At 41.0% G+C, this 20,244-nt stretch overlaps 1 protein-coding gene across 2 annotated transcripts in view; it reads left to right on the top strand.

Moving 5' to 3' along the window:
- Positions 1-11,691: 11,691 nt before the first annotated feature.
- Positions 11,692-20,244, top strand: part of BMP5 (bone morphogenetic protein 5) — a 53,716-nt gene continuing 45,163 nt past the window's right edge. The window contains exons 1-2 of one of the 2 annotated variants that reach the window (XM_083607334.1): positions 11,693-12,326; positions 12,595-12,962. In XM_083607334.1, the coding sequence (XP_083463460.1) occupies positions 12,316-12,326; positions 12,595-12,962 (379 nt within the window). In that variant the 5' untranslated portion in view covers positions 11,693-12,315. Of the gene's footprint in view, positions 12,963-20,244 lie in introns of both variants that reach the window. The other variant, XM_083607333.1, reaches the window with a different exon arrangement.

The following is a 20,244-nucleotide window of genomic DNA, read 5'->3' as shown; positions in this document are numbered from 1 at the left end:
CTCCGCCCTCTCTTTTTGACCTTATATTTACTTCCTCCGTCAGCTTGCTTTCTCTGTTCTTCCAATCTTCTCTTCTCTTCCTGGACATCTCCCCCTTGGTTGGTTGTGGTCTTTCACTTACATTGCATCATCTGTCAGGAACTGTCTGAATGAGTGAGTCACTTCCACATTTCAAATCTCACCTAAACATGTCTTTTCTCTTGGGTAAAGCATCCAAAAGGAGGGGTTTCAGCTTATATACATATATTTCGTAGGCCTGTTCTAAGCATCTAACTTTAGAAGGAATCACTGCTGAGTCCAAGCTTAGGAGAAGCCTGAAAAAACCCCTGTAATTAGGCTGTTGAATTGCTAGTAATATTAACTGTTCATCTACACTCTTATTTTCTGTTCTGAATTAAAGTGCTTTAGTTTCTGATAGCTCACATGCTGCTAAGTAGATCTGAAGCTCCCCATTGAGTGTACTGGACATTTTTGTGGCAAACCTGCATTTGTCGCTGTTGTTTCCTGCCCTTCACCGGGAGGTCCTAAGACGGGTTATAACAATTTAAAATCCATAAATTAGAAACAATTAAAATAAATTACAGGTATAGGAATAGGGTGGGTCCTGAAAAGCACATGCCTCAAAAGTCAAAGATCAGGGTGAAGAGAAGCATCTTCAGCATTCACCAAAAGCTATATTGTGAAGGTGCTGGACCCACTTCTGTGGGGAGGGAATTCCACAGCTTAGGGGCTGCCACAGAGAATGCCCTTATAGTTATGGTTGCAATTTGTTACTATCGCCTTCTGTGGGACTTTTCTTTCCACAGTCTCTGGCCACATATCCACGTCTGCCGCAAGGAGCCAAACTGATGCACAATGCAGGTACCAACCGCTTTTCATGCATTCGATTGGCGTGTGACCACTGATGTGCATGCCATTTTTTGTTCCAGAAGTGGGCAGAATGGGGTAGAGTGGGATGGGCTTATGCACACTCCACCAATGCTCATGATGACTCAGAGTGCAGCTCTTGTGCAAGCAGGGGGTTGCCTGTAGCTTAAACTTTAAAAGGGCTCTGTTTAAAATGTTGCTTCAGTGGTATGTGACTCTAGTTAAAATATACCAGGGGGTATTGGAAGCACTGTTTGACTGGGGTACTGTCAGTTGGTACCTTTAACAGTAAGTTTACTGGTGGGCTTATTTTGCCGGTTGAGGCTTGAAAAAATGATTGCGTGTACAGTGTTAAACTTATTGGCTATTATGCAATATCACCAGCTTATTCAAGACCCCTATGCATATCAAATGTTTCTTTAAGTAATTGTATCTGCCACTGCTTACCTGGTTGGGCATGGGGCAGGGTGTCAGTAAGCTTGAGTTGTGCGGGAACTAGCACAACAACTCCCCCTTTCCTCCGCTGTGTGCCCCTGCACCGCTAAATGGTCTCTGAGAGGTTTGGAGAGCTGCTCTCCCCCAGAACAGCATGCAGGGGGAGGAGAAGGGAGATTGTGCTATCTGGCAAGCAGAAATCCTTGTCCTGAGAGAATAGGCATATTAGTGCAACAGAAGAGAAGGATGTAGATAAACATCGACTATATACCCTGTCCAAGTAGAAATGAGAACATACTATTTTAACAAACTCTGTATTCTATATGTGAACATAGGAGTTATGTGAACATAAGTCCAATGGAAATGGATCAGTGATATGGGTAAGTGTGTGCTCTTGAAATTAGTCATTGCAGAAATCGCAAAATACAGCAGTTATGCCCCATGCAAATAATTTGTAAAACCAAAAGGTGGCAGCATTCCATGCAATATTGTCAATGATCCCTGTTATATATGACTCCAAACGCATTTGGTGATTTTCATTCAAATTGAACGCAATCGGACGGCCCTGTGTCATTTTTAAAATATGGAGCATTGTCCTCTAGTGGAGGGTTGTCTGAGAGACAGTCCTTTTACATTGTAAGATGCCCTATATTAGAAAGGTTGCCTGGCCCAAGTCCAGTTCAAAAACAAAGCGCCACAACGAGGGAAAGCAGGGACTGTGACCACTTTGCCCACCAACAGTTAGCAGCTGGACAGCAGACGTGAGATATAATCTGGTTAGGCTTCTCCACAGGTTTCCTGGTCACCATCGCCCACCCAACGGTGAGCTATATTGTATTTCTATTTAAATTATTATTTCTTAATTTACATCTACACATACAAATGAACATATGCAAATTTGCCACAAAGCGGCTTCCTCTTTCTCAGTGATGCATTTGCCTCTGTCATATATCCTCCAAAAGCACGTGATGCCCTGAAAAAGGAATAGATCAAATTATCTATTAGCTACGTATATTAGCAGAATAATATGAACCTCAGCTGAGGGAAATGTTGGCCAAATGACATATCTGAAAAGGACAGCTGATAATTAGCTGTGAGAGGCTCTCCAAAGGCTCAGTTTGCTCAAAATGTCTAAGCAGGAATGACCACTTAAGGCAAGAGTTTCTTTTTTTCTTTTTTACAAGAGCGTCCTGGCAAAAGGGGGCAGCATAATAGTCAATTATGACAAACAAAATCCAGGTTTCTGAATTAAAACACAAAGTCGCGGGCTCTGCTGCGGAGCCTGTAATAAGTTATGTCTTGAGAAGACTGTAATTAGACTGGCGCCTGCTGCTGCTGCCATAGTAAAGTCTGTCACCATTTTCACCATAAAGCCCATTTTTAAGCAATTTATAATGTAACCGTTCTTTTTATATATATATATATTTAAAAATCGTAATGGACTGAAGCTTGGCGGTGGGAAGGTCTGAGACCCAGAAAAGGCTGGTTGTTTACATTTCTAGCCTAGCTAGTTCCAAGGCCCTGTGGCATGTAGCAAATTTCAAGACCATCCTGGGGTATGAAAATAAGTAAATAGTGGCCCCGAGATCCCTCTCTTTCTGTGAGCAACTAATTGCATGTAATAACGAATAGCTTTAGGGCAGGGGATGCCCATCGAGAGGAACAGGGAGACAGTCCAGTGAGGCCTGGATTAGCTTCGCTGCCAGTCTGGGGCGCGTCTCCCAAATTAGCTACCCACACATTGTATACCCACACATTGTAGCCATTCTCTGTGTGGTTCCTTTGATGTGGCTCCTTTGCATATGTGTCTCAGACTCAGCTTCATGTTAAAGGGTTGCCTTTTCTCTCACGTACCTGTCCAGACTTTAAGCTGTTCCCCAGAGGGCCTTCTCTGAGTGCCACTACCAGGTGAGGTGTGACAGGTGGCCACAGGTTCTCAGTGGTGGCACCTCTGCGAGATGCCATCCCCAGGCAGACTCGCCTGGTGCTGAGGGGACAGCATAGACACCCTTTTTATTTCCCCAGGCCTTTTAGCACACTAAAAAACAAACAAAACCAAAACCCTCTGCTCTTGAGTTTTATTTGTTACTGCATTGGCTTGTATGGTTAGTTATATACTATGATCTTTTTTTTTTTTGCTAAGCCAGCCTATGAACTTTTTCTTTCATAGGGCAGCTTACAAATGTCAACAACAAGCATTCAGTGGACTTGTTCAAATTTGACTGTTGTTTTGCTCTCAAATCACTTTCCCTCTGTTCACATTAGATCAGAATATTCTACACCCGCTAGTGTTTGAATTTGCATAGGGGTTCCCACTTGTATTTGTTTCCTTCTTAAATATTTGTTACAGAAGATTGAAAAGGATCTGCTTAAGCCCTTCATAGCATTTATATTAATTGCACCCTGGATGGCAGTGGCAAACACACACCCCCCCACACCCACACACCAGCAACCTGGAGAATGTCTGAGATTTTCCTGAGATTAGAGAGCTGGTTGCAAAGGGTATGGCATAGAGCATGGGTAGGCAAACTAAGGCCCGGGGGCCGGATCCGGCCCAATTGCCTTCTAAATCAGGCCCGCAGACAGTCGGGGAATCAGCGTGCTTTTACAGGAATAGAATGTGTTCTTTTATTTAAAATGCATCTCTGGGTTATTTGTGGAGCATAGGAATTCATTCATATATTTCCCCCCAAAATATAGTCCGGCTCCCCACAAGGTCTGAGGGACAGTGGACAGGCCCCCTGCTGAAAAAGTTTGCTGACCCCTGGCATAGAGCCATGGCAGAGATATTATCTTCAGCTTTGAATATAAGATTGGCAAAGGGTAAAGACCATGCAACATGGAACTTGTTTGCTGTTTAAGAGTTAGCAATCCGATCTTGCCATGTCATAAGGGAAGAGGACTGCAGGAGCATGAGGCATGCTTCTGATCTCTCAACCATTGCACCTGAAATGTGTGTATATTAGTCTACCAAACATGGAAGGGAATCATTTCTTTAAAGTACAACAGCACAGATGCTACAACAAGGCATGCGGTTGTCAGTAAAGGAAACCAATAGGCTGTGTGCATGTGTGAGGAGGGGAAAGGCTGTCGGCAGCAGAGCATCTCCTTCGTATGCAGAAGGTCCTAGGTTCATTCCCCAGCATCTGCAAATAGGTTTGGGAGAGATTCCTGTTTGATACCCAGGAAATCAGTGTAGACAATACTGAACTAGATAGATCAGTGGTCTGATTCCGCACAAGGCAGATTCCTGTGTCCCTATGAATGCTAGCATTTTCAATTTGTAAGAGAATCAAGTTTATTTAAGGGGAAAGTCAATAATATGATCAGGGCATTTGCCCCATGTCTCCTTTTCCTTCTCCTGTAAATCATGACGGAACCCCAAGCAGATCTGAAAAACTAGGGAGTGACTCCTTGAATGAGAAATAAGGACAGCAGTGGAGCAAAACAGATGTGCTTGAGGAAATTGTATAGCCAAGGAACAATGAGTTTAACAGGTACTACTCTGCAGCTGGAGCTCAATAAAACACTTTAGTAGGTAAGCCAAATATCAAAATTTAAAGGAGTGCTCTTCGCTGCTACTTGCAAATGCTTTCTGCAGCCAAATGTTTTACATTTGCCACTGTGCAATTCTTGCACTAATCATAGCCTTAATATAAACCAAAGAGGATTTCTGGAGTCTCTTTTGGTATCCAAACTTACAAACCACAGTGGTATGGTGATGGATTGTGTCATTAATTGTGTGAGATGGAGGGTCAGTTGGTAGTAATGAACACTAAAGACAGAGCGTAATGATTTTTCCTATGAATCATCAAATTTCAGAAAACCATGTCCACTGTAAACAAATGCGGGTGTTCCTCCTCCCTGCATTAGGTTTCCCAGCATTTAAAAATATTCTGCTTTATCAGGGGAGAGAGTAAGCATGTGTTCTAGTGATATTTATACAGCTTCACAAGTGAAGGAGAAGATGGTCACAAATGACTGGGCAGTTTAGCTAGAAGAAGGATCTTTTGTGTCTGAATTGGCAGAAAGAGGGGTTTATGTCACTCCAGGTAGAAGGAGGCAAGTTGATTTTGCTTCTTTCTCCTAGCATAGCAAAATGCACACCTGAGCACTTCAGCTCCAGCTAGATTTTATAGAGGCATCATACTTATATATTAAATTCACACTTGTTTCTACTGTCTCTGGATAGGACTCTTTTAGCTTGAATGACATGTTAATTTCCACATTATATTTGAACTTTCAAATGATACAAAAGCCACTTCCAGAAATATAGCAGAATGCACTACAAGTTTTTTAGGGACGCGGGTGGCACTGTAGGTTAAACCACAGAGCCCAGGACTTGCCGATCAGAAGGTCGGCGGTTCGAATCCCCACGACGGGGTGAGCTCCCATTGCTTGGTCCCTGCTCCTGCCAACCTAGCAGTTTGAAAGCAAATCAAAGTGCAAGTAGATAAATAGGTACCGCTCCGACGGGAAGGTAAACGGCGTTTCCGTGCGCTGCTCTGGTTCGCCAGAAGTGGCTTAGTCATGCTGGCCACATGACCTGGAAGCTGTACACCAGCTCCCTCGGCTAATATAGCAAGAGGAGTGCCGCAACCCCAGAGTTGGCCACAACTGGACCTAATGGTCAGGGGTCCTTTACTTTTACCTTTACCTTTACCACAAGTTTAGTACTCATTTCTCTGTTATTTGCTTTCGGGGGGGGGGGTTGTTTGCAAATCATACAGAAATGAGTGCTAAACTTACACTAAGCTCCACTGTATTTCCAGCAGTGGCCTTTGCATCATGTGAAAGCTCAAATATAATGTGGAAATTAATGGTTAGGGAAACATCAGGAAAATGGAATAAACTTCTGTGTAAATGCAACATAAGTGCTTCTGACCTGATGCTACTCTTTCAGTACCTTAGAAAATGTTCTGCGAAAGTAAGTTTTGAATGTAACACATGCAAATTAAAAATATGTTCCCTAAATCAATGTGTGTCTTCAACAAAGCAAGTTAAACCCATGGATAAGAATATATTATAATCCACGTTTACAACTCCTTATCAAATCATGGAATATTGCATCTGACCAATTCTTGTCTCATTGTAAGTCACCAATTTCATGCAGTCAGTGATCACTTTCTAAAAGATAAAGATGTTTAGGATTGCAGACCTGCATGCCTCATTTACGGACCTACAAACTCCGCTTTCCTGTCCTAGAAGACAGGGGAATTTACCGATTCACTGGTGGGGGAAAGATAATCTGCACATTCTCATGTTCCAGAAGGGTAGCTATGTCAGTCTGTTGCAGAGAAAAATGGGTTTTGTAGTACCTTTTAAAAGCTAACATGTTTATTACAATATAAGCATTTGTAGACTGTGGACTCGGCTACATTAGTTAAAAAAAAAAAGTTTATAATGTGTCATAACACTGTGACACCATATGGGCTGTAGAGTTCAATCCTCCAGCAACATGTTTTCCCATTGTGAGCTTTACAATACGTTTCCCTGAAACGTTTTTTTTTTTTTAATGTGTCTAGATCCAGCCTCTAGCCTACTTTGTCAGGTGCATATGGCAAAGTGGGCTGTGTAACACACAAAATATATTCTGCTGTAAATCTGTTAATCTTAAAGTGCTATGTATTTGTTGCATGTTCTCTGAGGCATTCTTCCTTATTAGTAGATCAGTTGTCCCAGTGAATAGCTTTAGAAATGGTTCCTCGGCAGAGCAATGTTGATCCCTACCTCAACAAAACACCTCTGGATGTTATGTCTCAGTCTCTAGGAATGTTTACTCTCTCCCCGTGCTCTTGTTTTGGTGCCTTCATTGTCATTTCTCTGCAAAAAGTACTTCCACTTTACGAGCCTTTACTAAAATCAAGAGATGAGTTCATTAACAGAACTTTTTTCAATCTTCTCAGGAGGACACAGTTGCTCATATGTGGCATAAAGATTCTGGCAGTCCTTATCTGACACTTGATTCTTAACCCGAGGTACTATTTCTGGGTTAGCGGAGTCTGTAACCTGAAGCCTCTGTAACCTGAAGCGTATGTAACCCGAGGTACCACTATATGTGTTGGAAGCTGCCCAGAGTGGCTAGGGCAACACAGCCACATGGGTGGGGTATAAATATCATCATCATCTCATCTTTTATTCCTCTGCCTTACTCTGTGGAAATAGATTTGATAAACATCTGTCATGAAAGTTGTATTAATAACTAGGTATTGAAAAAGAAGTGATGGACCTTCAAGTAAACATGGTTAGATCTGAACTGGTCTGGCTTTCCATGCATGTTAATGCATCTTGGGTCTTTACTTGCTGTGTAGATTTGTTGTATCATTTTCACGTCCTTTTTCTTGGACAAGCAAGAGTAGCTTCCAGTATTGTTCTTCCCCCATTAAGGAGCTGATCGGGTTGGTACGAATGAAATCCAGATGCTGCGAGATGCTTAGCAGCGAAGTGGGTGGTGTTCAAAACAGGGTTTGTATGTGTGTATTGCATCTGTGTCTCTGTGAAATGAATGCGAAGCAGCTAATTAGATTAAATAAGAATTTTCCTTCTTTTTTTGCTAGACATCAGATAGTTCAGTATCTTTCAGGAAAGGCAATATTCTTGCAATATTTTTTCCTTTTCTTTCCCTTTCCTTTCTTCTCCACAATAACCAAATGGAGCATTCATGTTCAGAGGCAGCACATCTCTGAATATCAATTTTGATGGGCCAAAAGGAGGGCTACCACATACATGCCCTGTGGGTAATAGGCTGTTGGTGAGAAGCAGCAAGATTTTGCTTACGTGGTTATTAGTGGGTTGTAAGCTGGACCATAAAGAAGGCTGATTGCCGAAGAATTGATGCTTTTGAATTACGGTGCTGGAGGAGACTCTTGAGAGTCCCATGGACTGCAAGAAGATCAAACCTATCCATTCTTGAGGAAATGAGCCCTGAGTGCTCACTGGAAGGACAGATCGTGAAGCTGAGGCTCCAATACTTTGGCCACCTCATGAGAAGAGAAGACTCCCTGGAAAAGACCCTGATGTTGGGAAAGATGGAGGGCACAAGGAGAAGGGGGCGACAGAGGATGAGATGGTTGGACAGTGTTCTCAAAGCATGAGTTTGACCAAACTGCGGGAGGCAGTGGAAGACAGGAGTACCTGGCGTGCTCTGGTCCATGGGGTCACGAAGAGTCGGATACGACTAAACAACAACATTAGACCTAGGCTGCATTCTTAACCTCACTTAGCTGGGAGTAATCCCCAGTGAATTCCATAGGTCTTCCTCCCCTCGCTCAGTAGACATGTTTGGGATGGTGCTTGTGGGAGACCCACTCAAATCAGCAGGCAGGAACAACTTTAAGACCATTGATTTTAATAGGTCTACTCGGAGGAAGTCTAATGCGACACCATGTGCCCAAGGAAACCCCCCCCCCACTTTAGCATTAAATTGAAATTTAAGGCAGCAGATCATGTTCTTTGAAGAAGCTGGAAAAAAGGGGGGAAACACTTTTAGTTTTATTCTTATGCTTTTATATTCCACCTTTTGGGGAAACTTTCATTGCACGTTAGCTTATAAACACCAGTGCCGGCCTGTGAACAACATATTTAAACTACAAACCATAATACAATCCATGATGTGAACAAATCCAAAACAGACAGCAATAAATACGAACAGGGCGATCCAAGCCCCTTGTGAGCAGGGGTGGATAGGGCAAAGGTGTTCCTGTGCTCAGCTTGGCCAGCTCTGCCTGCCTTTCACAAGCCACCACCTGCAGACAGGTGCCAGTGGTACTTCATTGGTGCAAAGCTTTCCCTTCCTCCCACCAAATGTGTGTTTGTGGGGGGCAAGGTGGAGGTTGCTGGTGCTAGTGGTGGCAGCTAGAGAAATCCCATGGAATGGCGCTTGCCAGAGGTAGGGCAGGGCTGATCTAGTAAGGATCGGCTGGCCCTTGAACCAACCCTTCACATGAGATGGCATTGTGCCCAGTCCAGGCCTGTTTGCTGCCTGCCTCGACCTCCTTTCCCAGCTATCTGTCCCAGCTGACTTGGCTGCTCCATAAAGTTCTGCTGGGCTGGGAAAGATCCCATTCTTACTTATTGAGAATATTTCTTGGATGCTTTTCATCCAAAGATTACCGGGCGGTGTGCAGAAGCGTGAATAAAATGAATTCACAAAACCTATACAGACACTTAAAAGCAACAAATAAGCATAATGAAATACAAGAAGCCAAACTCCGCCCCCCAAAGAAACTGAATATAGAACACAGCCATAAATTCAAAAGGAGTTTGGTTTACATCACAGGTCTTTCATGTGCCCATTGAAGTCAGAATGTAACTCTCCTTTCAAGGAAAGCACCTCAATTTTGCCTCGTTTTTGTTTTTTTTAAGCTTAGTGTTTTTATTTATAAGATTGAAATCTCAGCTTCTGACTTCTAAGAAGATACGCGGCATAATCATATGTTAACTCAGATGTTTTGAAACAAGTTACTCTTGTTAGTTAGACCAGCCAAGCTGATCAGCAGCTGCTAGGAGGTCAGGTCAAACTTATGTTTATACTGTAAACTGAGGCCAGTAGTTCCTTTTAAATGATCCTAGGGCTTGCATGTACTCCATGGGACCTCTGCCCCACCCCACCCCCCGCCTGTCTTTGAGCAGAAGACCCCATGCCACATCACAAGCTGCAGCAATGCTCCCAGGGATCCTAAGAAGTTTGCTAAACTCTCATGCTCCTCTACAAATGTCTGCCCCCATTTGAACAGCCTTGCCACTTTCCATTCCTTTGTAGGAACATTCTCTGGGCTGGTGATCACCAGATGTTCCCAACTCCCAACTCCCATCATCCCTGACCATGCTGGCTGTGGCTGATGAGACTTGGAGTCCAGCCATATCTGGAGGAGATCCAGTTGGGAAAAATTGCTCTGTAGATCTCTTCCTTGGGGGACCTTGGTCTTCAAGGGTTTTGTGGGGATGAGGTGATGTTGTTATTTATTGGGTCGATTATTATTAATACAGAGATTGTACATTTTTGGTTCTTTAGAAGTGTCTGCAGCCTCTTATGACTCCAACCTCTTTTTTATTTTGGATACTTTATACTATTTTGCCCAAATCCAGAGATTTCTTCCTTTTATCAGCTGATAACTGAAGCGCCCATGTGTTTTTCCATTCAGTGAAATGAAGTGTGTAATTCAGTGGATGGAAACAGAAGCATACTTCCAATATCTCCTTCCGCTGAAGTGGAAGGGCAGATCTATTTAGGCAGGAGCAAAGGCTGAATTGACACAATCAAGCTCATCATCTGAGGACTGCAACACTTTGTGATGGCTTCCACACATGCAATAGTAATGGCAGATCAAACACTACAAACAGAAAATCATTAACTTCAATAGAAGAAGCTCACACAGTCAGCTATGACTTAGCAGTGGTTGAGCAACTGACTGGAGAAACACTGAATGACATATATGTGGGTGTGACTTAGCCCTAAACCTTTCCATTCTGCCAAATGAAGTATTTTGTATAACCCGGAGGTCTGCATATGTCTCCAGAGGGAAGTTCATTGTCTTGATGAGATACCTTCCTTTCTTTTGAAATTTGTGAAGCAGAAAAATGAAACAAATAATTTAGCAAACTTATGTATTTATACGTTTGCATTTATTTGACTTGACAAGATCCAGCCATGGGAAAATCTTTAGAAATTCAAGATGCTATTAATACGTAATGACAAATAAACTGATTATTTGTTAAATGTCCAACACATTGCTTCCAACACCTGGTAAATAATTTCTAATTTATCATTCTAAAATGAGTTTCAGCTAAGTAGAAAAGAATGCCACTTTCTTTATTTGAAAGGGGTACAACCTGACCAAAGTTAAGCACGTTTAAGCATATTAAGCATATTAATTCCAGCTACTTTCTGTATGGCTTCAACATGTTTTTCAGTCCCCACAATCTCAGGTTGTTTTTAGAGTGCTTGACTTTGTTGAATCGTGCTCTTCCAAATTAACAAACCCACATCCAGCACTCAAAGTCCTTGCCCAACAATATCAACAGAATTTTAAAGTACTTAACTTTTGGTGCATCATGCCATAATTATTACAAGGAGAGAGGTGGGTTACGGGGTTTTTTTTAAAGTTTTTTCATATATTATGCTAATCAATACGATAAAAAATATAATCCTGTGGACCAAGGATTTTGAAAACATTTTACATGTTCCACACACATAATTATTTTCATTGATATTTGGTGCCACACTCCTTTTGAAGAGGTCATTATCTCGCCCTCTTAGAGGCAGGACTGTAATCTGAAGGGGGGGAAATAGCTTTGTCTGGTAACAGAAGGGTTAAGCCATTTCCCCCCTCACTTTGCCCGTTTCAAATTACAATGAGAAGCCTCTTCTCTCCCAGCAGGGTTGTGCTTACATTAGCTTTTAGATCTCTCTTGAAGGGAGCTGCTATGTTTTTGCCTGCTAGAGGTGGAAATAACAGTTAAGGAACTCAAAGGGTGGATTTTCAGCAGGGTCTTTCTCTCTTCCCCCCCTTCCCTGAATGAATTCAGGGAAAGGCCTTTTAAATGTTTGGTACATGTTTCAGATTTGCTGGACATTAAGGAGAGAACTTAGGATGTTAATGGTCTCAGCTGATTATTAGGGGGGAAATTAGATGTTACACCACCAAGCTGCAGCCCAGATCAGGAAAGAATGAAAGGTGGGAGAAGAGTCTTAAGCAGTTAATTGAGTTGAAAACATTGCAGGAGAAGACTACTCTGAGAATGCCTGTGTGACTGAAGATGGTCTGTCGCTTAATAGAACCACATCCCCCAAAACTGGTTCTTTACGGTTCTTTACAGGAATGCCTGCATCAACTAACCAAGTTCTGGTCCTCTGCTCCATCAATGCAGAAAAAACAGTAACAACAGTGGAAAATTGGAAGTCCGAATTTCAGCTTTCTTAGAAAGAACTGCGCCCCGACACATCCTGTAATATTTAAATAAGCGGAGAAATAAAACCAGCAAGATGTTGTGCTCAGAAATGACAACGTTGACATGAAGAATAGGTAATTTACAGTTCACCTCTTTTTTTTGCCCCTTACCCCCCAGCCACCAGGAAAGCAGACCTCATAAGAAAAAGTAGAAGGTGGAAGAAAGGGATTACTTTTTTGTTGTTTTTATTTATTTTGCATATTGATATATATATATATATATAAATATGGACCAAACTGTGCTCAAAGCTCTGGTGAGCTTACTCTGGAATTGTTGGATTCTAATGGGTTCTGTGAAGGCAGGCATAGGAGACAATCACGTCCACTCCAGTTTCATTTACAGGAGATTGCGGAACCATGAAAGAAGAGAGATCCAGAGAGAAATTCTCTCCATCCTGGGTTTGCCTCACAGACCCAGGCCATTTTCACCTGGAAAGCAAGCTTCCTCAGCACCCCTCTTCATGCTCGACCTCTACAATGCCATGACAAATGAAGAAGATACTGAAGAACTGGAGTATTCGCTCAGGGGATCACTTGGCGGAGAGAGCAAAGGGCTGAGGAAGGGGTACCCAGCATCTCCAAATGGATACTCTCGGAGAATACACATATCTCGCACAACTCCGCTGACTACACGGAGCCCTCCCTTAGCTAGCCTGCATGATACCAACTTTCTGAATGATGCAGATATGGTCATGAGCTTTGTCAATTTAGGTATGTTGCTTTCTTTCTTTCTGATACGTTCCTCTGTGTTTGACAAGCTAGGAGCCAGGACCTAGAAGCTGGCTTCTGTCATGGCCAAAGTGGTCCCTGGAAGGTGTATTAATAATGCAAGCTGATGTTGAGCTAATGCTAAAACAGGCTACATTGTAGGTGGTCATGGGGTGTGTAGGTTTCTCTCACTGTTTATGTTAAAGTCAGTTTTTATAATTCTCCTCTCTCGACTTCTTTCCTTGATGTAATGAAGTTGTGTAGCCTTAGGCTAGTAGCAAGGGTTTTTATTTGGTGTTTTTTTTTTGTAAAATCTTTTTAAAAATAAGCACATGAGTTGATGGATTATGCACTACAAAACAAAACTTAAAGGAATAGGAAGTTGAAGCGTGTTATTTGAAAGTTACAGAATTGTGTGGGAGAAGAAGAAAAAGGACAGACAGTTTGGAAGATAAGTTTTAGTTGTTTCAGAGATTATAGATAGTGATTCAGCCTTACCTTGTGCAGCTTTACTTGGACATAACTACTGTGGACATAACTAGTGTGGGTTATTATTATTCTCTAGTAATTGTGCATAAGATTGCAGCCTTAAAAGGATTTCACATCTCTTGAGATTTTTGTTGCTTTTCCTATCTAAGAGGAAGATCTGTGGTGAATATTCTTGTATTGTGAGATGCACTGCCTTTCCTTTGTTGTTATTTTATAGCCACAGTTCTCATATTTGTCTAAGTCTGGGAGCCCCCCCCCCATGCATATTTGAAAAATATTAATTCTATAATATTTAGAATCAGAAACATAATGAATGGAGCAAGTTTAAGAATGTTGTTACTAAGCAATTGTTTACCAATTTGCCGGTTTTCAGTTCAAGGGGGGAAATATCTTGCATATGTTGCACTCTGGTAAGGAGTGTGTGTTCAGCTCTTCAAAATAACCACAACAACATTATTTCCCCTAGTATACAGCTATTCTTTCCAGCATATATCCTGAAATATCTTGCAATGGCTGTGTCTTGTAAATAGCATCTTCTGAATTTTTATTCGCTATAGTGAAGTTACTCCAGTCCTCAGTTGCTAATACCTTATGTCCTAGAAAGCACCAAATGACAAAGTTCAGCTGCTATAAGAATAACAATATTTTGCCAGTTCTTTGGTAGCAGAAAGCTGATTTCAAATCTCTTTGAAAATGTACTATTGTGTGCTTTTTAAGGCAATTGCAGTCCGGATTTTTGTTTGTTTTTGTAAGTATAACTATTCCTCAGGAGTTTCATTTCTCGCATTCCTTTCTGTTCCTTTCTGTCCTACTGTTACCTTTGCTTTGCCCTTATCTGTAGCTTGATTTCACTCCTGTGCCCAAAGTAAAGTTGAAATGGCTATATAGACCCACGCATATTTGCTAAGGGAAGCCAAGGATTCCAAAAAGTACCAAGCAAGTGTTTAAATTTATGCTTTTTAACAGAGATCCTTGATGGAGGCAGATTGACGTATCACTTCGTATTCGTTTGCTCTGACTTATGTCAGGACTGAGCTCCGCTGGTTCAAACAGGATCATTCAGTTAATGAATGTGCTATTAAGGAAATACAGTACCTACATCCCCTACGCCCGAATCCTTCATAGATCTTCAGGGGTTAGAGATTAGGCAGAACACAGACAAAACTGTTACAAGATTTTCTTTGCGGACTCTTGTTTTTCTTATGAGTTAGATTCCCACCGACCCCCTCCCTAGATCGTTATTGCTTATATCCTACTACTTTGGAAGCACTTTAAGAAGCAGCTGCATATCAGAGTCTTTTTATGGAATCTGGAATGGAAGGCTTTTTTCTTCTTCTTGTGGTTACTATGTGCAGTCATTATTGAATTTCAAGCTTTATTAGGTTTCTATGAGCTGGCCCAAAGTATGCTACAGTTTTTCACCCCTCTGTAGTTGTGCGTTATGTAGCTTCTAAAGCATTTCCCACATTTATTTCAAAATATCAGTGCATAACGTGAGCTAACTAAACATTTTAATTTTAAATAGCCTAATGTCATTGCCATACAATTAAATTATGCTGCAACCCTAGACCCACCTACCTGGGAGTAAGCAGCATGAAATGCCGTGGGACTTTTCTTCTAAGAAGACATGTATAGAATTGCAGGGTTAATCCTTCATGTAGGCAACTATCTTCTATTATTTATTTGAAAACCATCAGGCAATCTGGGTTAAGGTGTAAAAGGGAAAAGATGGGAGCGACAAATGGGCAGTCCTTATTTTAACTCCGCAAGATTTGTTTTACAAAATAATTGAAGCTCTTTGTGACTGAAGTTCTTTGTGATTCGAGCTATCAGTCAGTTGCAATCAAATTGCTCTGTTTTGGAAGGAGCTGACCGTGTTTAAGTGGAGGGCTATTATCAAATTACAGTACATTAATCCCCCATGAGGTGATAAAAGAATTTGCATAAATCATTGCATTGCCAACTGTAACTGTTAAAAAACCCATATGCTAAAAATAACAAACGTGAAGTGCTAAGTCTTAGAAATGCTGTTTTCTGTGAGCTTGAGGTAATAAAATTAGTCTTGAGGGACACTTGTACTATGAGGCATTCCCGCCCCCCCCCCCTTGAGGAACAAAAGGTGGTCATAATAATTATTCTGACAGAATAATTTTTGATAATGTTTGCATGCTTTGCTAATGAAATTTAGAAGTGCCTGAGGGGTTATTGAAATGCTAATTTTGAAATCAAGCTAGAGGGGAAAACGAAGTAATCTGCAATTAAGATGATGTCTGCCTTTTCATCATCTCTGAATCCTGATTTCTTAAGAAGTGCAAATGTATACTTTTTTAAAAAAATTCTTTTCTTTTCTGCTAGTAGTATTCTCATTTATGTTTTTAATAATGTAACCTCTCATTCTGCTCTTCCCTTTCAGCTGACGTTTGTAACACTGAAATTGTCACCAAAAACCCTTTAAATTTATTGAGAAATAATTAACTTCAGTATTCTAGTACTCAGAGACAACCAGGACACCTTACTTAACAAAGATAGGTAAATCCATGCCTTTGTTACTATTGCCATTATCTGATTATGGTAGACAAAAGCTAAGAATAGTTTTACCTCATAGTGCCCAGCTTCTCCTCTAAAAGGATCTCCTATAGATTGAAATAAAAACTTGCCAACATTTGGAGATTTATTTCCATTTTTAGCTTACATTTATTCATTAAAATTCATGTCAGACATTGAATCTGGTTGTTTTCACACCCCACCACTTTTTCTGTTGTGTACATTAGTTTTTGAAGAATTGTGTTTAAAAGCTGAACTGTATAACTGGCATGGGATTTTGATAACACGCCCCCCCCCCCCCCGCTGTCAGGCAGGAAGAGGAGACACAGCATTCTGGAAGGAGTTTTCAAAATCTCTACTAATGTGTGATTCAATCCTGGTTGGAAATGTTGATGATTGTAATAATTGTACTTAAGCACAGTTCTGTTCAGTGATTCACTGGTGAAATAAAAAGGTTGTCTAATGCCTCACTCCCAGGTGATCATTGGAGCTTTGTCTAAGACTAAGTGGATTGCCGACATAAAACTATCTACTCAGATAGACCTCAAAGAATCACTGGGGTTGGGGAACTAAGTTACCTTTATATTTTACAAATGAGTTGTTGAATAGTGGAAGGCTCTTTACATTCTGTATATTACTTTCAATGAGACTCCCATGAGAGTGAAATAAATACAGGCAGTGGATGATTGACGCTTGGCATATTGTTCCCACGGATAATTCCAAATTCAGTAGACACTATGATTGTACTTATCCTCAATTTTCTTTTTATTTACCAATACTGTCAAAGTGTAGGTTTGAGGGTGAAAAGCAAGGAAGTAATTTATTAGGGTAATATTCCACTAAGTTTTATTCAGAGTACACCTACTGAAATTAATATCCATTAATTTTAATGGATCTACTCTGATTAGAAATTTGTTGAATACCACCCTTAGTTAGATTCCACTGTAGATTTTCTGTTTCAAATTCTTGAAGGATTCCCACCCACCACCCCATTACAAGCAGCAGGAATAAGCTGAATAATGGGAGTTTTTAATTCATCTTATCAACTACTATTATTTATATACCTCTCCATAGTTCAAAGAAATTTCTGAAAGATTTACACACATGTATATATCAGTAAGGAAAAACCAGGATCCTGAAAAGCATTGCACAAACGCTAGGATTTACACATCTTGTACAAACTGAGGGCCAGTTCACAGGGTTTTGAGGTTGTGGTGCCCCACTTCAGATTAGCAGGGCTCTCTTATCTTAATGAGGAAAAAAACTGACTTTTGAGCTATGCATGGAAACAGCTAGTTTTATATACCACTGTAACTGCCAGTAAAATTGACAGCTACTGCTAGGTGTAGGATTTTTTTTTTCCTTTTTGAAAGAAGCAAGCATTTCCACAAGCAAGCAAACAAACCTCTGTTTTCTCCAGTACTCATAACATTCTGATTTATGTTCATGGTAGCATAACACCTGTAGCCTCTCAGTTTTTCACAAAAACATGTTTGCCACAAACTTGGCCAACTCAGGTTATAAGGGTGGGAAGTATTGTCATAGTAACCTTGGAAAACCTGTAAAAATTGTATTCTCTTTATTTGAAATGAAACCAAGTTAAATAGCGTGTTTCTCTTACCTGGCAGTGCTCTCCCACATTTCCGATTTTGCCCCTCACCCCCATTTGCTGGTTAAGTATTATATTCACATAAAGAGGTCAGTCAGAAAGGTCATGAATGATTTTGAAAATGTGGTACAGAAAACAGGCAATTCACATTAATGAATGAGTTCTGAAATAGATATATATGTGTGTGTGTGTTATGTGTACAGTTAGGACATTTACTCTAACTGTTCTGAAGTAATTGATCCAGCAGTGTTTTGAAAACATATATTTTATTTTGTTTTTCCTCGTGGATTTGAAAGAGACTCAGCATCTTGGTTTGCCAGAAAAATATGAAAGAAATCACCAATAACCCAAGAGAAACTGATGTAGCAGATGGCTGGGAGTGTATGGTGAAGGGACAGACATATGTGTAAAAATATGTACTGTTATTAATAGTTTTGCCATTAGGAAGGAGACTGATACAGTTCCGCTTGTTTTTTCAGTATCAGTTGCTTTTTCAGACTAAACACAGACTTTGGGCGGGAAGCTGTGGGTTTAGGTACAATACATGTCTTACTAGGGAAAAACACACTCATGCACATAGAAAACCTCATAGCAACCGTGAATAGCAATTAAAGTCATCCATAATAACACCTCTTGGTTGTTGATGCAACCTTTTGTTTCCTGGAAAACCATGTGGTGCATAATATTCCTAACCAGCATGCCGGTTCCTACACAAAGACCTCTGTGACAGCTATCCCTGGCTATGATGAATAATAAGGCAGGCTATTAGGTATTTGCCGTGTGAGGAAAGTGCTTGCATGAAGAATGACTCTCTAGCGGTGGGGTGGTGATTCTTTCCCTGCTTCCCAGGCTGCTCTTGCAAACTCTTCCAAAGAAACCTTTGGTTGGTTGGTTGGCTGGCTGGCTGGTTGATAGGCCGTGCTTAACTACATGGCTCCATTAGCACTATACATTTAATGCAGTAATGTCTTCCCCCAAAGACCCCTGGGAAGTGTGGCTTGTTAAGGGTTCTGGGAGTTGTCACAGATCTACAGTTCCTTGGGAAGAAGAAGAAGAAGAAGAAGAAGAGGAGGAGGAGGAGTTTGGATTCGATATCCCGCTTTATCACTACCCGAAAGAGTCTCAAAGCGGCTAACATTCTCCTTTCTCTTCCTCCCCCACAACAAACACTCTGTGAGGTGAATGGGGCTGAGAGACTTCAGAGAAGTGTGACTGGCCCAAGGTCACCCAGCAGCTGCATGTGGAGGAGCGGAGACGCGAACCCGGTTCACCAGATTACGAGACTACCGCTCTTAACCCCTACACCACACTCTGTTAAACCACTCTGCGATTTGTAGCTCTGTGAGGGAAATCGGCTCCCTTAGCAACTCTCAGCACCCATAACAAACTACAGTTCCTGGGATTCTGTAAATATAAAACATTAACACAACAGAGCTGAACAACAAGATCAAAGCCCATAATACTATAGAAGATCTAGGATTTAAAACTGTTGATTGGTGCTCTTCGTGGAATGCCATCCAGAATCCATGGTAGATGTGGGATTTGAACTTGAATCCAGGTGCATCTAAAATACTAGCTACTGCAACATAAGATCAAGTAGGATGCAGTTTGTGGACCAGTCCATACATGCTACTGGTTTTCACCCTAACTATCCTGTTGCATGTAAGATATTCAGAGCCTTCTCAGAAAGCATTCTGGTTGAGATGGTGTGAGATTCTTTGAAAGTGAAATCTGTGGTGTGTGTTCTGCAGTGTGCAAGTCACACTCACTAGTGACTACATGAGGGTGGATTTATGAATATGTAAATCACACATCTATAGTAGCTATATTTCTACCATGGAAACACTGATTGGGATACAGTCTGGATAAGCCGTGCAATTGCGTTATTTTTCTGCAATCCTTCTGTGGTTACTCATTCTTACAAATGTGCTCCCAAGTGACAGAATCAAGATACCACTACAGGAAATTAGCTTTCAGTAATTGAATTTCATGGTGTGTGTTTTTTACTTGCATTATGCAGCAGGCGAGACAAGATAGGTTGTGGTAATGTTTCTGTGTAACTAGTGATCGTGTGAACTTGCCTTTAGCGTGCAGCAATGCTTGCAAAGTTTGACCTGAAAGCAGGGATGCAAGGAAGCAATGATATCCATTTTAACCTGTATTCATCACAGCCAGCACTGTTTCTGTAGTGCTACAGTTTTATTACCACCAAATAATATTATTTTCTCTGTCCAGCATTTAATGCAAGTTACATAACTTATGTAACTTTCACCTTACATTCATTTCAATGAAAAGGAAATGCCAGAACAACGTAAAAAAAAAAAGTTCTTATTTACATGTTGCTTGCAGACTAAAAACAACATAGTAGCTGATTTTTGCAGACTTAAAAACAATGTAACTTGGTTATATTCACTTAAGTGATTTCCTTTCCTGCCCACAGAGAAGCACATGAACTACAGCAATTTCTACTGCACTTCATTTCCCATTTTTGTTGGAATTCTCTGACTTCCTTACCTAAAAGTAGTAGTAGTAGCAATAATATAATTTTGTATGCTGCCCATCTGACTGGGTTTCCTCAGCCACTCTGGGTACCTCCCAACAGAATACTAAAGCACAATAAAACATTAAAAACTTCCCATACAG

The sequence above is a fragment of the Podarcis filfolensis genome (genome assembly GCF_964270895.1).
Source record: "Podarcis filfolensis genome assembly, chromosome: 3".
In the NCBI taxonomy this organism is placed as follows: domain Eukaryota; kingdom Metazoa; phylum Chordata; class Lepidosauria; order Squamata; family Lacertidae; genus Podarcis; species Podarcis filfolensis.
Note: the sequence above shows the minus strand (reverse complement) of the source record. Positions and strands in the feature narration are given on the sequence as shown.